The sequence below is a fragment of the Marmota monax genome, unplaced genomic scaffold (genome assembly GCF_021218885.2).
Source record: "Marmota monax isolate L192 unplaced genomic scaffold, Marmota_monax_Labrador192_F-V1.1 WCK01_AAM20220418_F8-fsc00024, whole genome shotgun sequence".
NCBI classification, from domain to species: domain Eukaryota; kingdom Metazoa; phylum Chordata; class Mammalia; order Rodentia; family Sciuridae; genus Marmota; species Marmota monax.
In genome coordinates this window covers 25,931,778-25,948,486 of record NW_026695224.1, presented here as the reverse complement: position 1 = coordinate 25,948,486, position 16,709 = coordinate 25,931,778, and the positions used below count along the sequence as shown (strand labels likewise).

The following is a 16,709-nucleotide window of genomic DNA, read 5'->3' as shown; positions in this document are numbered from 1 at the left end:
TATTGCATAGCTATCATTTGGCTTGGTGACACATAATAAAATATTCAATAAGTATTTATTTATACAGCTATACCGTCTTCTGAAATTTGTTGAAACCTCTCATTCTTACTAAATTCTGTTAGAGAACTCTATTTGTTTATTCCTTGTCTTGATTTTTAAATTTTAATTTAAACATTGCTGAAGGGAAATGATACAATTTTGCAGTATTGAATTGGAATCTCTCTTAAATTTTCACTTCACTTAAAAACTTTAGCACATATATCCATAGTCTCCCTTCCCATTCCCACACATGTCTTCGAATGGAATCTTTCTCCCGTAGTTAGCTTTACAGAACTTTCATGTTCTTTTCAAAAAAGCTTCATAAGGGAAGGCTGAGGCAGGATGATGGCAAGTTCCAGGCCACCCTCTGCAACTTAGAGAGACCCTGAGTCAAAATAAAAAATAATGCTGGGGTTGTGGCTCAGTGGTAGAGTGCTCGCCTAGCACGTGTGAGGCACTAGGTTCGAGCCTCAGCACCACATAAAAATAAATAAAATATAAAATAATAAATAAATAAAAATAGGGATATGGCTCAGTGGTAGGACACCACTCTCTGGGTTCAATCCTCATTACCGCAAAAAAAAGAAAGAACCTCATAGATATTTGGATCCAGTACTAGCTAGAACAACAGTTGCTAAGATCAACAAATTTGTTATGATTACTGTCTGACCCCTTTTAAATTTCCATCTTTTGTCTTATAGGACGTATGCAATTGGCCTATTTTTTTATAGGTGGCGCTGTAGAGCAGAGCAGAGGCCAGCCTGCTCCGAAGGAGCAGGAGATTCTCCAGTAGGGGGCGTAACCCGCCGGGCACTAGTTCTTGGCGAGCCGTACGCAACGTCAAAGGCGGAGACAACTTTCACCCCGCCCCTTACATCTGGCGGCGCCCTGTGATTGGAAGGAAGAACTATCTCTTGGCCACGCCGTTAAGGGTGGGGGGGGAAGAGGGCCTCGACCGAAGGTGACGCTGAGTCTGCTGAGGTGCGGGGAGTTAGGCTGTGCAGCACTTCGGGCGCTCTCCCCTCATCTTTATGCGGTGTATGGCGGCGGGATGGAGCACGAGGGGAGCGGCGGCAGCGGAGGCTCGGCCGGACTCCTGCAGCAGATCCTCAGCCTGAAGCTCGTGCCACGGGTGGGCAACGGGACCCTGTGCCCCAACTCCACTTCTCTCTGCTCCTTCCCAGGTACGGCCCCGCCCCGCGCCTGCGCACTGTGCTTCCGGCCGGCGGGCTGCGACTTCTCTCGCAGAGCTGGGTTCAGGCTCCCAGATCCACGTCTCCGGCCACGTCCTCGCAGGTCCCCGGGGCCCCGCCACCCGATGCCAGCGCGGAGGCGGCCGAAGTTGGAGGGAGCGGCCGCAGGTGGACCCGGAGGCAGGAGGGGCCGGTCTTGGGTTTTGCAGTTTTGAAGGCGCCTGCTTCAGAGTCGCGCCCGGCTCGTTGGCGGCGCGGAATGGCGCCTGGCCGCCTGGCCGCCTGTCGCGGGGACCCTGGCTGGATCGTGTCTGTCTGGCCGAGCAGCGGTCAGAACCCACCCCTCCTTTGTGTGTAGCCTGTAGCTCAGCCCCTCTGCTCCAGGAGCCCGGCTGCTGATCGCTGGCACCCGGTCCAAACCCACCCCTTTTCCAGCTGGTTTACCTGGAATCACTTGCTGAGACCTGTTGCCGGTTCTCCCACCACGCCTTGTACGTCTTTGACCGAGTCTTTTTAACTCCTCTTACCCCCATCTGACCTTCTGCTCGGCCTGGTGGGGTTCTCAAAGTTGTAATACAAAATAGAATTGTCAGTGCTTAGAGATGAGGAATTACCTCCTTTAGGAAGATTAATAAAGACTTCTTCGAGAGGCGGGCATAGTTATTTGTATTGGACCTTTAAAGGCCAGAAGACAGACGAGTGGCGATTGAAGGGGGATTTGGGGGTTCTCTGGCGGTTGACTGACCCAATAAACAAAGAACGGGCCTGAGACAGTGCAAAGGGAAGGCGGATGGACTGCAGTCTTAAACAAGGCACCTGTGATTTGTCATCCAGTGGGCAGCCACTGGCAGGCACCATTCAGTGGACACCTGAGACTTGCTGTGTATCACATGTCTAGCGCCGTTGGTGAAGTAGCAGACAAGATGATGGTAATCTGTGTTGGGGGTGAATGAAGATGGAAGTTTGTAATCATGCCTAAAATGAGAATCTGGCAGCTCAAGTTGTTTCAAAAAGTATTAAGAGCACAGCTGACACCGAAAACAAAAATACACAACATTCTGGAGACCCTGTCCAAAACCTGAAACATTCATACACTATCATGACTAGGTTAGTCTGGTTTTGTTGCCTTATTCTTCCCCCTTCCCCCAACTTTACTTGGGAAATTTCAAACCTCCTGAAAAATTGAAAGAATAGTATAGCAGTTACTCATATGCTAGGATTCAGTGATACAGTCATGCATCATTTAACAACTGGGGCTTGTTAAGCAGTTCTTTTTTTAATATTTATTTTTTAGTTGTTGTTGGACACAATATCTTTATTTTTATGTGGTGTTGGGGATCGAACCCAGGGCCTTGCCAGTGCTAGGCAAGCGCTCTACTGCTGAGCCACAACCCCAGCAAGCAGTTCTTTTTTAAAATTTAATTTTTTCCACATTTTTATTGGTGCATTATAGTTGTACATAATGGTGGGATTTGTTACTTATTTGTACATGCACACAATATCACAATATAATTTGTCCATTCCCTAGTTTTTCTCTTTTCATTAAGCATTTTTGTTTTGTGAATATTAGTGTACTTCACAACTCTAAATGGTATAGTCTACTACATACTTAGGCTATGTTATAATTTTATGAGACCACCATCATATATTTGATCTATCACTAATTAAAACATGGGGGTGCATGACTTTTAAATTTTCTTCTATAAATATATATGCATACTCATGTTTTAACTTCCTCCAGAGCCCTTTCAAAAGAAGTTGCAGGATTCATGGCACTTAATGTCTGATACATTAGCATGCTGCTGCTAACACAAGGGATTTTCTTTCATAGCTACAAAATTATATCACTCCTAAGATATTTAACAGTGATCAAATAGGCCTTATTTAAATCTCCCCTCAATTGATCAAATGGTCCCCCCTTATTTTTGGGGGGATCTGAACAAGGTTCACCCATTGCATTTAGTTGTTATGTCTCTTTAGTCTCATTTAACTTAGAACAATATTCTTCTATTTTTATTTCAATTTCTTGAAACTGACACTTTTGAACAGTCTAAGCTAATTGTGTAGAATGTCTAATATTCTAGGTTTGTTGATTTTTCTTTCTTTTTTTTTTTTTTTTTTGGTACTGGGGATTGAACTCAGGGGTACTCGACCACTAAGCCACATCCCCAGTATTTTCTTTAGAGATAGGGTCTCACCAAATTGCTTAGCCCCTCAGTTTTGCTGAGTTAGGCTTTGAACTCATAATCCTCCTGCTCAGTTTACAGAGCTGCTGGGATTACAGCATGCACCACTGCGCCCAGCTCTTTGATTTTTCTTCATGAATTGATTAAACATTTTTTTATCAGAATGTTCCAACAGATGTGATATTTTGCACTTGTTAGAGTATCATCAGGTGATAATGTAAGTGTGTACCTTTACTGATAATGGTAACTTTGACCATTTGGTGAAGATGGTGTTTGTCAAATCTCTCCACCTAAGGATACCTTAATCCTTTCATAATTAAATGTCTTATGTGGGTGATAATTTGGAATGGAATGTCCTATCTAGTCTGTCTGGCTTTTAGTTCGCTTTAAGAAAAGATTGAGATAAGGGATCTGGGATGATAGTTACATCATAGTAAAGAATCTGTAGCAATGAAAATTGTTTTGCTCTCAGAAATGGTTCTGAAAATATTAAACTGCAACATGTTCTTGAGTTTACCATTGCTGCCATGGACATGTAACTTGAAGTTATTGATAACCAGGAGTCATTCATACATTTGGCTGAGTACATGTATGAGGTGTAGCCCTTTGACTTCAAGTTAGGTGATCAGAATGTGGTGGTAAGCACATACCCTCCTGGCAGTGTCTCACCCTTAGCTGTTATGCTTGGTGTAATGGGTGCATGGAAAATAGCAGTCCCTAGTCCCTTATGTGTGTGTAAGGGGCTATGGACTGCTATTTTACATCAGGTGAGCAGGATGGCCTTGATAGTGACATTGGAGCAGAGATCTGAAGGAATCGAGGAAAACAGGAAAGTGTAGGCAAGAGGGCTCCAGATTTAGAGGCTCCTTTCAGCTGGCCCTGTGTTCCTTTCTCAGACCTTATGTTTCAGGTCAAACAAGTAGGTGAACTCGGTCAGTTTTTCTAAACCTGGGCTTCTGAGTAAACTAGGAGACATTCAGGGTCCCTGAGTGCAATATGGGGTAAGGAAGAAAGGAGGAGCTGAGATCAGATCCTGGAAGGCGGTCTTGCAGGACTTGAGGAGGAAGGAGGGATGATCTGACTTGCTTTTTTTTTTTTTTTAATGTATTATCCAGTGGGTTTTAGTATATTTCAGAATTGTATGACTATCACCACAGTCAGTTTGAAAATATGTTCATCACCCCTACAAGAAACCTTGACTCCAATAACAATGACTGACTGGCTTTGTGTAGAGAAAAGATGGAAGGCCAGATCAGGGTCAAGAGACCCCTGGGGTGAGGAAGGCCAGTGGTAAGTGGGCAGGCTGGCAACAGTGTCAGGAGAGAGGTGACAGACCTCAGTTGGTAGTGAGAGTCCCAAAGGCAAGTTGTTAGAGAGGAGGGAATGGAACAGGCATACTCCTTGTAGGTAGGTGGGATTTGTAAAGAGAGGGGTCTTCCAGGGCTGGGGTTGTGGCTCAGTGGTAGAGCACTTGCCTGGCACATGTGAGTTACTGGGTATGCTCCTCAGCACCACATAAAAATAAATAAATAAAGGTATTGTGTCCATCTACAACTAAAAAATATTTTTGAAAAAGGAAGAAACCTACTGTTATATTAAAAAAAGAAAGAAGGGTCTCCCAGTGGACAGTGGAGAGGTGCAGGTTGCTGGGTGATGAGCCTCAAGGCAATCTGACTCCAGGAGTTGGGGGATCCGATAGGACTGTCATCCCCAGGACTGTTGTGGTGTACTTAGAACTCTGACTTTAAGCCGGGTGTGGTGGCACAGGTCTATAATCTTTATTTGGTACTGGGTATTAAACCCAGGGACACTATACCACTGAGCTATCCCTAGTCCTTTTTATTTTTTAATTTTTTTGGTAACAGGGATTGATTGAACCCATGGGCACTTAACCATTGAGCCACATTCCCAGACCTTTTTTATTTTTTCTTTGCGACAGGGTCTTACTAAATTGTTTAGGTCCTCTCTAAGTTTCTGAAGCTGCCCTTGAACTTGGAATTCTCCTGTCTCTGCCTTCTGTGTTGCTGGGATTACAGTGTGCCACCACACCTGGCAGGTTTGGCTCTCTTGCACTCTCTCCATGTCTTTTCCCCTCAGTTTGACACTTCTGCAGTGTTACATGCATGGATGCCCTTACCAGGTGTAGCTCCTCTCTCTCTCTCTCTCTCTCTCTCTCTCTCTCTCTTTTTTTTTTTTTTTGTACTAGGGATGGAACCCAGCGGTACTGTACCACTGCGCTATAGCCCCAGCCCTTTTTTACAATTTTAAGGCAGGGTCTAAGTTGCTGAGACTGGCCTCAAATTTGCCTTCCTGCTCTTCCCCGGTTGCTAGAATTAAAGGGGTGTGCCACCATGCTTGACTCTTAAGATGTAGCCTCCCAGTCTTAAACTTCTCAGCTTCCAGAACTGTGAGCCAAAACATTTCTGTTAGAGCAGCACAGAATAGACTAACATAGCTGCCAAGGTAAACAGAACTGAAGATGATGTGCTTGATTTGAAGCAGTGAAAAGGAAATACTGTAAGATATGTAGACAAATATTTTTGACAGTCTATTGAGCCAGGGAGATGAAAGTGCTACATGGCAATCAATAAATAGCTATTAAATAGATGGAAAATTAAGGTGCAGTAGATTAAAGAGAAATCACTTAGGTTTTAAAAAAGCATTTTATAGATCCAGTTTTGCTTTTGCTATTAAGAGTCCTGTAAAAATCCCATCCATCAGAAAAGTGCTTTTATAAACTGTGCTACTCGTCTAATAAAACATTTTTTTTCTAGTTGAAGTGACTTAAGTGGTACTATATGTAGGCACTGAAGTAGCCGGTGGATGTGGCTTAGGGCTGTAGGGGTGCAGTATGCTTCCCCCTTCTGAAACTTGGGGAAGCGCCCACCTGCTATAAACTGTTCACAAATTGGCTATTAAGCTCTCAGAGGAGTTGAGGTGTGGGTCTGGTAGGTCTGCTTGGCAGGTGCCATGCTCCAGAGGAGGTGGGAATGGTGTTTTAGCTCCTGGTGGTGTTAACAAAACAAATACAATAAATTGCTTAAACAATAGACATTTATTTTCTTTTTTTTTTAAAGAGAGAGAGAGAGAGAATTATTTATTTTTTAGTTTTCGGTGGACACAATATCTTTATTTGTATGTGGTGCTGAGCATCGAACCCAAGTCACATGCATGCCAGGCGAGCGCGCTACCGCTTGAGCCACATCTCCAGCCCCTGACATTTATTTTCTTAGTTCTGGAGGTTGGAAGTCTGAGATCATGATGCCACCATTGTCATGTTCTGGTGAGGACTGATTTCCTGCTTGCAGGTGGCTGCCTTGTTGCTGTATCTCCACATGGCAGGAGAGAGAGAGAGAGAGAGAGAGATACATAGATAGATATGGGGGAGGGAGGGGGAGAGGGAGGGAGGGAGGGAGAGAAAGAGAGACTAGGATCATCTCTCTTCTTGGAGATTGGGATCTCTTCTTATAAGGCCACAATCCTATCAGAAATGTATTTATTTAGTACTGGTGATTAAACTCTGGGACACAGAGCTACTATTTTTATTTCTATATAATATGTACTTAAATTTTTTAAGCTTGGGGTATGAGTATTTATAGTCCATATTGCATGATTTAAATGTGTTTTTAATAGAATTTGCAAATAACTAAAATAGGCCAGTTATTTATTTAAATTTTTTTTTTTTTTTTGTAGTTGTAGATGGACAGCATGCCTTTATTTTATTTGTTTATTTTTGTGTGGTGCTGAGGTTTGAACCCAGTGCCTCACACTTGCAAGGTAAGCCCTCTGCCACTGAGCTACAGCCCCAGCCCCAAGGCCAATTATTTTGACAGGGTCACACTAAGTTGTTGAGGCTGACCTCAAACTTAGGATCTTCCTGCTTCAGCCTCCCAAGTCACTGGGATTATAGGTGTGTGCCATTGGGCTACCCGGCAAGCTACTAGTTTTTAATCAGGACAATTTTGCCTCCTTGTAGACATTTGTCAATGTCTAAAGATATTTTCAGTGTCACTTCTGTGGCGGAGTGCTGCTTCTAGCCAGAGATGCTGTTCCATGTTCCTACAAAGCACAGCACAGCACCTCCCACCCCAACAAAGTTATCCAGTGGACATGGCAGTGGTACCTGGTGGAAAAACCCTGCTGGGTTAAGCTGAGCACTGATCTCTACCTTTGCCTGCTACTTCCCTGCCCCAGCCTAACGGTGAATATTGAGTTTTAGCTAATGTGCCACCTTCATTCTGTCTTTTGGATAGCTCATGAGGATAGCTAGTCTATTTTCTAAGGGACCTGATGTAGGGGTTTTTTTTGGTACTGTGGCTTGAACCCAGGAGTGCTTAACCACTGAGCCACATTCCCAGCCCTTTTTAAATATTTTATTTAGAGACAGGGTCTTGCTTAGTTATTTAGGGCCTCACTAAGTTGCTGAAGCTCGTTTTGAACTCATGATTCTCCTGCCTTAGCCTCCTGAGCCACTGGGATTACAGGCATGTACCACCATGACTAGTTGATACAGTTTTTTTCAAACATAGTTGGTGATCAAATATTTTAACCTTGGCTTGGGGTATAGCTCATAACTCAGTGGTAGAGTGTGTGCTTATCATGCTGGGTTCAATCCCCAGCACCAAAAAGGGGTGGGGGAGAGTGCTCATTTTCAGTCATCTTAAGAGTGGGTAGAGTCTCTCCTTAGGAACTAGCTCTTCTAACCTGCCTTATCTCTTACCTGCCATTTTCTTCAAGACAAACATTTTCTGGTGTTTATTTTACAGCTTAAAAAGCTTTGATATCCTACAGGGTGCAGTGGTGCATGCCTATAATCCCAGTGGCTTGGGAGGCTGAGGCAGGATGATTGCAAGTTTAAAGCCAGCCTCAGCAACTTAGTGAGACCTGTCACAGTACCAAAATGATAATAATAATAATAAAAAGGGCTGGGGATATGGCTCAGTGATTAAGCACTCCTGGGTTCAATCCCTGGTACAAAGAAAGAAAGAAAGAGCTTTGATATCCTAATAGCAGGTGATGGCTTGATATTTACTGCATTGTCTTTAAGAGACTGTTGCATAAATATACTGGAATAGCTTTTCCATTTTAGAAGACTAGATAATCAAAGACAGGAAAGGGCAACAGGCATCTGCTGCATGTTAGCGTATTCAGTTTGGTACTCAGTCTTGTGCTTCACATAGTTGGAAAATTATTTGGATTTTTTTACAGATCTAGATGTTTGTTGTTTCAGTTTGAGGCTGTAGGTAGCTTATCGGGGGTTGGTCAATATTTTCTGTAAAGAGCTAGAAAGTAAATACTTTAGGCTTTGTAGGCCATGTGATCTCTGTTCCTGTGTCAGATATGTTAGTCAGTTTTTTGTCACTGTGACCAAAATATCTGACAACTTAAGAGGAGGAAAAGTTTATTTTGGCTAAGGGGTTCTAGAGGTTTAGTTTGTGGTTGGCTGAGTCCTTTGCTCTGGGACCAAGGTGAGGCAGAAGTACATCATGGCTGAAGGGCCTGTCAGAGAAACACTGCTCAGCTCAGGGCAGGTCAGGAAGGGAGTGTGGTCGCTGCAAGGAAGATAGACTCTTCTAGGTGCTCCCCCAGTAACCCACCTCCTCCCGCCACACCCCATCTGGCTATGGTTAACACCCAGACAGACCATTCAAACTAGAATGGACTGATTCAGGTACAGTCCCTACAATCTTATCAGTCCACCTCTGAACATTCCTATGTTAACATTAACACTGGAGCTTTTGTGGGGAATCTCATATCCAAACCATAACATCAGCTTTGCCCTTGAAGCTGGAAACTGTCATAGACAATACTTAAGTGAACAGACGTAGGTTTAAAGAAGTTTTTATGTTTATAATCTTCTAGTGGATTCAGATAAGTCCTTAAGTACAAAAAACAGGTGGTGGCCTGGGAGTGGTCATTTGCTGAACCTGCTGAAACCATCAGTATTTGGACATAGGACTGATGAACTAACCTATAGTGCAGCTGAATGATTTTGAAAATGAAGTTAACTGGGAAGGTGAGTGATTTGCAGCTTGCCTTTCTCTTTTCTCGCAGAGATGTGGTATGGTGTGTTCCTGTGGGCACTGGTGTCCTCCCTCTTCTTTCATGTCCCCGCTGGATTACTGGCCCTCTTCACCCTCAGACATCACAAATATGGTAGGTTCATGTCTGTAAGCATCCTGTTGATGGGCATCGTGGGACCAATTACTGCTGGAATCTTGACAAGTATGTTAGACATTAAAATACCAGTCAAAAACGTTTAATGTGATAAGTCAGTTAATTTCAGGACTTGTTTTAGAACGTATTTGAGTAGGATAAATAATAAAAAGTGTTTTTTAATCTTAGGTCCTATTCCTTAATGTATTGTTTTTTCTTATTCCCAAACCCCCTTTGTTTGGCTAATCTTTGACTTCCTGAGAAGTACCTGATTTGTGTTCTGTTTATTTCCTTTCCCCCTGCCCCTTAGAACTTTCTCAAAAATAACTGGAAAAACATGGATATTATTTTTAAAATAATTGTATTTTTAAACCTGCTTTTTGTTTTTGTTTTGCTCTTTGGCTTTTGGCTCATGTCATAGGACACAATTACAATGGTGAGAATAATAAGTTTAAATTATTTTTAAGCTCACAATAGCATATAAACATGTTTTATATAAATTGCAAACTATAAGGAAGCAAAATTAAAAAATTATGATATATATTAATAATAACTACCACAGTTTGTTGCATTTTTTTTTTTAGGTATACATATAAACATAAATATATTCATAGAACACAGACACTTAATAGTCCCACAAATTTGTCACTTTAGTTTTTTCACTGTGAATTTAAACCTTGAGCTTTAAACAGAAATTTCCTTGGTCTCTTTGACTTAAGGGTTTTTGTTTTGTTTTTTGTTTTGAGACAGTGTGACCCAATTTCTGTTGATGGCATTACCTCCTGCAGTTGCAGAGACCTCTGCTCCAGTTTCTACACTTGATTACTGGCCCCAGGCACCAGCTTCATTTTTCTCATCAGTAAAATAGGGATAATACTGCCAGGCATGGTGGTGCACACCTGTAATCCCAGCAACTGGTGAGGCTAAGGCAGGAGGATCACAAGTTCAAAGCCAGCCTCAGCAATTTAGTGAGACCCTGGCATGGTACCAAAAACAATAATAAAAACGGCTGGGATGTGGCTTAAATGTTAAGCACCTCTGGGTTTATTCCCTGGTAATGTAACCGTTTTACAGCCTGGGTGATGACTGAATGAGATAGTACACACAATGAAGCACCTAAACTGATGCCTGCTCTGCAGTGATTATGTATAAATGCTGTGTTTATTTCTATCTTTAGGCATTAGGGTGGAGTTTATTCCCTTCCCATTTGCTGTTTTCTCTGGTGGGCTTTTTCCTTTCTGCCCTCCATCATCTAAATCCCACTTTAGGGCTGGACATGGTGGCGCATGCCTGTAATCCCAGCAACTCAGGAGGCTGAGGTAGGGGAATCACGAGTTCAAAGCCAGCCTCAGAATTTAGCAAGACCCTATGTCTAAATAAAAAATAAAAAATAGTGGGGATGTGGCTCAGTGGTTAAGCATCTCTTGGTTCAATCCCTGGTTTAAAAAAATAAAAATAAATACATACCACTTTAGGACCCATTTCAAGTAGCTTAAGCTTACGTCACAAAGAGTCCCAGTGAGATGTGCTTTCAGACATTAGTGACAATGCCAGGGGTCGTAGGCATTTTAGAGTGTCGAATGTTCAAGAAAACCAACTTTGGCTAATTACTCTTCTTTCTTCTTGTTCATATATATGTGTGTGTGTATCTGGGTAGATACAGGTGTTTTTTGTTTTGTGTTCTCAATTTCTAGGCAGTTACAGTGACTGCATAGGAAAGTTAATAGCATGAGACTAAAACAGAACCCTTAAGTATCCCTGTTTTTGTGTACCCTTTGAATTAAGAACTTTGTGGCTTAGGCTAAGTCCTCCTTTCTTCCTTTACCATCCCATTACTCCCTCCTCTTCCCCTTCTTGAAGGGAACCCTGAATATAACAAGGTAGAGCAGGGATTTCCTGTGGCCTGAACATTTCTTTCTTAGTCTCACTTAGAAGTTTGTCATTTATTTCATACCTCTTCAATGCTGGGCATGGGGCTAATTGGCACAGGAATAAAGAGATGTTTTTGAGTTCACATTCAAGGTTATGAAGGAATTGCTCTTTGTGATCTTATTACTTCCAGATTATTCTACTCAGTAAATCTAGGAGACTTTGAGTTTTATAGAGTCTACATCTAAAATCACAGGTCAGTGATTTGCAAACCATATAAAGAATACTTAACTAGAATAATCTTGGGGGACTGAGGCAGAAGAATTGCAAGTTTGAGGCCAGCCTAGGCAACATAGTGAGACCTTGCCTTGAAAAAAACAAACAACAACAAAACCTCAGGTGATCAGCAGAAAGAATAGGGGAAACAAGACATTTCTATAGTATTTAAATTTTAAAGTAAAAAAAAACTGGAACATTCTACTTAGAGTAGAATTTTAAATGCTAAATTTCACGATTTTGTTGACCTCATTTTTTTTCTTCAATGTACTTGAATTTTTGAACCAGGTGCAGCAATTGCTGGAGTTTACCGAGCAGCAGGGAAGGAGATGATACCGTTTGAAGCCTTGACCTTGGGCACTGGACAGACATTCTGTGTGGTGGTGGTCTCCTTTTTACGGATTTTAGCTACTCTATAGCATACACCCTTATGCTGTGATGTCCAACCTAAGTTTTCTAGAATCCTCAGAGAATACATGATGGAGTGTAGTGTGTTTTATTTCTTCAAGTGGAAGCAACTTGGTTCAACAGGAATGTGAAGAACATATCAGATATTTCTTCAGTTTGAAGCTGTAGCCATTGAAGATCTTTTTGGACTCCTATCATTCTCAACCAAGACAAAACAAGTTTCTTGGCCTCTTTTTTGTAGATTAAGTTTTACACACATACTTTTACCTAAACCAGGCCAACTGTGCCTTTGGGTTGGCTTCCCTTACACTGGAATATCCCTTACTATATTTGGTGAGAAAATCCATATTTCATGAATGTTGCATATTTCAGAGAAACTGGGCAATATTGGTGTATTTAGCATGAGCAGAATAAGCTGCATTAAAATCTTAGTTGATCTAATCTTGATTAATATTTGGGAAACTCTTCTTTCACTGTATCTTCATGACAGTAAAGCCAACTAGGTTTTGGTTGAGTATAGCTTTGAGAGCAAATTTGGTGAAATGTAACAGGAAATAAGTTGAAGTATAACTCAAGTAGTGACTTTGGTTCCACCGTTAAAATATTTTAAGAGATATGAGTTTGTTTGTTTTTTTACAATTGATTAAAAGAAGCTAGCTAATTGACTTTTTTTTTTTAAAGAGGGTTTTGTTATATTCTGGCCCCAAACTCCTGTGCTCAAGCAATCCTCCTTCCTGGGCCTCCTGAGAAACTGGGACTACAGTAATGCACCATTACACCTGGCTGGCACTTTAAAAAAAGAAAGAAAGAAAGAAAGGATTTCTATACTTTTTCCTATTGCTTTTTGTTTTAAATTGTGGGTGGGCATAATACTTTATATGCAGTGCTGAGGATGGAACACAGTGCCTCACGCATGCTAGGCAAGTGCTCTACCACTGAGCTACAACCCTAGCCCTCTTATTGCTTTTAATTTGGCTTATTTTATTTAGTTTAATTAGAAATCTACATACCCTCTGAAGCAGCTAAGTTGAAAATTTTAAGCAAGATTGTTTAGAATATTCTTTGGACACCGAGGCACAAATAAGATACTTAAAACATTCTGCTATAGATTTTCTTAGTGACTGGGGTGGATTAATGACTTGAGACAATTATAGAAGTACAGCTGAAAATAGCATTGGTGGTTATTGGTTCCTTAGTCCTGATGTGTTTACCTGGTGGTGGCTCTTCAGCCACTTGTGCAGTATTTTTGAGTGTCTACTCCCATTAAGTGCCTGAAGTTTTATTTTCAGATCTGTCCCCATTCTGCCCTTTACACTTCTTTTAAGAAAATTGATACCCCTAAAGACAATTAAATATCAAGTTTTTTAAACTCGATTTTAGCTATTTTAATTTTTATCCTACTGCTTTTCTTTTTTATTAAAAGGCCTGAAAACTTTGACCTTCAAAAGCAAGAACATTGCAAAAATTAAGTCATTTGATCCTTACCCCTAAACTGTTTGTGTAGAATACAATCAGTGATGTTACCTGTTTTCAAAATAACTTCTGATCGTTAACCCTGACTTTCTTTATTTCCACATTTTTCTTGGTGCATTATAGTTGCACATAATATTGGGATTTGTTGTTACATATTCCTACGTGTGCACACAATATAACAATATAATTTGGCCAGTATCACTGCCCCCTCTACCTCTCCTTAATTCTGACATTTTTAAAGGAGAACTTTCATTATGAGATTAAGGCTGACAACCCACGAGGTCATATGCACATGAATCTATTCCATTTAAAACAAAATGCACTCTGGCTTCTGATTAGAAGAAGCTAGGAGGACATTTGCCAGTGGAATTCATAGAGAAAAATTATAAAGGAATTACAAAATTCACTGGACATTTTCTTTTAACAAATTAGACTGCTTGTTAAAACTAATTGAGTGCAGCTGAATTTCCTTTCAAAATCCCCAACAAGAAACTCAAATCTAAGCTGGGCATGGTGGTGTACTCCTGTAATCCCACTGACTCAGGAGGCTAAGGCAAGAGGATCACAAGTCTGGGTCCTGTCCAGAGAACTTAGTGAGACCCCATCTCAAATAAGTGAAAAGGCTGGGGTGGTAGCTTAATGGTAGAGCACTCTTGGGTTCAGTTCTCAGTGCTACAAAAAAATAAGCTCAAATCTTTCTTCCAAAAAATATTTAAAGATTACAGTTTTCAGTTGAAAAGCTATGATTTTAGAAAATATCCCTTCAGTTTAAGAAATATGGGTATTATATCCCTTCTTTTGGGAAATGGTTTTAGATCATCTCTGTTGAAAAAATGCTTTTTTCTTGCCTAAAACATTCTTTTGGATATGTCACAAACATGTGGGCCAGTAATTGGATCCTTCCCCCTGAAATCTAATTTTTCAACGTATTGATCCATGATTAAAATGTTAGTTTCTTTTTTTCCTTTTTTAGAGCCAAGACAAAAATTTAGGCATTTTGAAATTTAGGCATCTGTTTCTTATTTGATTATCTACTCTTTAAAAACTTCAAATATAAATTGTATCTTTAAATTGCTAAATGTTTCCTCCATCCCAGTATGTGAAGCATTTTCCTGTGAATAAATGTATAGATTGCGCTGTGTAGCTTGAAATGTTTTCAGGGAAAAACTATTTGAATGCTAAACAAAGAATGTATTCCACTTTGTTTTTCTCTTTTCCTCCCTTTTTCTTTCTCTCTTCCTTGTCTCAAATACAGATTTATTTGCAGGTGGTTGCTCAGATGGAAGAATATTGGCATTTATGTTGAACATTTTACCTTATATAGTTTTTTGAGAACTTTTGCCAACAACTGACTTTCTTAGAGATAGATGTAACCACCACTCCCCTAGCTATGCTTCCACTGCCCCCCCCCAACGGTTTTTTAATGTGGGGAGGCAGCCCCCAACCATTAAAGCTGATTTCTTGATTCTTTAATAGGATTTTGGGGTAAAGGCATTTTGTGAACTTAAGTTCATAAACAAATGCATAATGAATATTATGAGAAAGATTTTTCTCTGTGCTATTAGCTATTTTTTTTTTTTTTTTGCAGCAGGATACTAATTTTCATGAAACGTTTAAACTAGTGAGAAACAGTTAATGCAAATAATGAACTTTAAATCCTTCCTTATGTTTTTTTAAGTTTTTACATGGTATGTTGACTTTTGATTCCAATATCCTTTCTGACTGCTCTGGTTTGTATAAAGTTCTTACTACACTGCAGCACACGCCTCCTGTCCCTGAGGAACCATTTCCTGGAATGTGAAGCCCTGGTGCCATCAGTGATCAACACGCAGAACGTTTTTGTGAACTTGCATTTCTTTTTGTGCATTCTGTAAGGCTGGTTGTGACCAAATCAGCATAACATTTTGTATTAGGTTATTTCACTAACTGCAACAGTCAAAAGGATCAAATCTTTGTACAATAGAAAATTATTTAAATTTTATTTTTCTACTGACATTTCTAATTCAAGTGTAAATGTTTATCAATAAAGAATTACTTTAAATCCTGTGAGTTGGAACTGCATTTCTTTTTTAGTGGCTAATGAGTTTAATCTTTTGTAATAAAATTGTGTGACTTTAGTTTTTGGTATTTTTTAGTAACTTAATATTTAACATGTATGTTGAACTTTATTTTATGTTCAACTTTTTACTAATTTGTAGGAAAATTCTTGTTCAAAGATGTGATTACACTGTATTTACATATGCCTTTGATACATTAACTCCACATTGTGAGCCATGTATCACCACCAATATTTGTGATTCTGTGCTGAGATGGATGAATATTGATGTAATGTGTGAAAAGCTAATAATTTCAACACTAAATCTACCTGAAGAAAAACTCCAAATTAGGCTAATTTAATGACCTTGGTGACATAATAAATCAGATTTCTGTTCTGCCATTTTCAGCAAGTTGGATTATTCCAATTTGGGTAGTTTACCTCATGGTCATAAAATGACTGCTACAGTTGCTGACACTGTAGATGTACATTGTCTGGCAGGGGACTGCCTATTCATTGTAATTTTTTTAAATTGAGGTTTAACAGGCAATAGAGTACAAAAACCTTAAATGTATAACCTGATATTTTATATATATATAAAAGTTATGTGACTGCCACTCAGTTCAAGAAACAGGATGATTCTAGTAGCCAGCTAGAGTGCAGAGCAGAGGATATGCACATAGTTCGACCAGAAGCCCCTGAAATTATGGGTATTCAGGACACAGCAGGGGAGGAATTTTCAGTTTCCAAAAAGAACTACATTGAGAAACCAGGGCTTTGGTAGGTGCCTGTAATCCCAGTGATCTGGCAACTGGAAAAAGGGTTTTGAGTTACAGTTAGTGAGATCCAAGCCAAAAACAAAACTCAGTTGCCACTGCATACCCTGCAGTCAAAAACACAAGGTGTTGGTAAGGGTGTGGAGAAACTGGGATCTCATGAATATCAAGTGGTGCAACTGTTTTGGAAAACAGTTTGGCAATTCCTCAAAAGGTAAAGCTTCATGACTGACACTTCTAGGTGAGCTTTGAAAATGTCAGGTTCTAAGAGCCAGGTGTAGTGGCACCTGCCTATAAT

General features: G+C 40.4%; 1 protein-coding gene across 7 annotated transcripts; it reads left to right on the top strand.

The window, feature by feature from the left end:
* Window positions 1-965: 965 nt before the first annotated feature.
* Tmem170a (transmembrane protein 170A) lies at window positions 966-15,649 on the top strand. 7 transcript variants are annotated; one of them, XM_046434459.2, is made up of 3 exons: window positions 966-1,223; window positions 9,473-9,574; window positions 12,008-15,649. In XM_046434459.2, exons 1-3 carry the CDS (start codon window positions 1,091-1,093, stop codon window positions 12,136-12,138), a joined length of 366 nt encoding a protein of 121 aa, XP_046290415.1. In that variant the 5' UTR covers window positions 966-1,090; the 3' UTR covers window positions 12,139-15,649. The 7 variants fall into 7 exon arrangements, with proteins under 7 accessions (XP_046290415.1, XP_046290414.1, XP_046290417.1 ...); XM_046434458.2 differs by having other exon boundaries at window positions 968-1,223; window positions 9,473-9,643; XM_046434461.2 differs by lacking the exon at window positions 966-1,223 and adding an exon at window positions 1,245-1,723 and having other exon boundaries at window positions 9,473-9,643.
* The last annotated feature ends 1,060 nt before the right edge of the window (window positions 15,650-16,709 follow it).

Excerpts from the sequence above, each read along its gene's own strand:
- Tmem170a (XM_046434458.2), top strand. The coding sequence starts at position 1,091 with ATGGAGCACGAGGGGAGCGGCGGCAGCGGAGGCTCGGCCGGACTCCTG. Across the intron at positions 1,224-9,472 it reads TTCTCTCTGCTCCTTCCCAG|AGATGTGGTATGGTGTGTTC; the intron begins GTACGGCCCCGC and ends CTTTTCTCGCAG. Across the intron at positions 9,644-12,007 it reads TACTGCTGGAATCTTGACAA|GTGCAGCAATTGCTGGAGTT; the intron begins GTATGTTAGACA and ends TTTTTGAACCAG.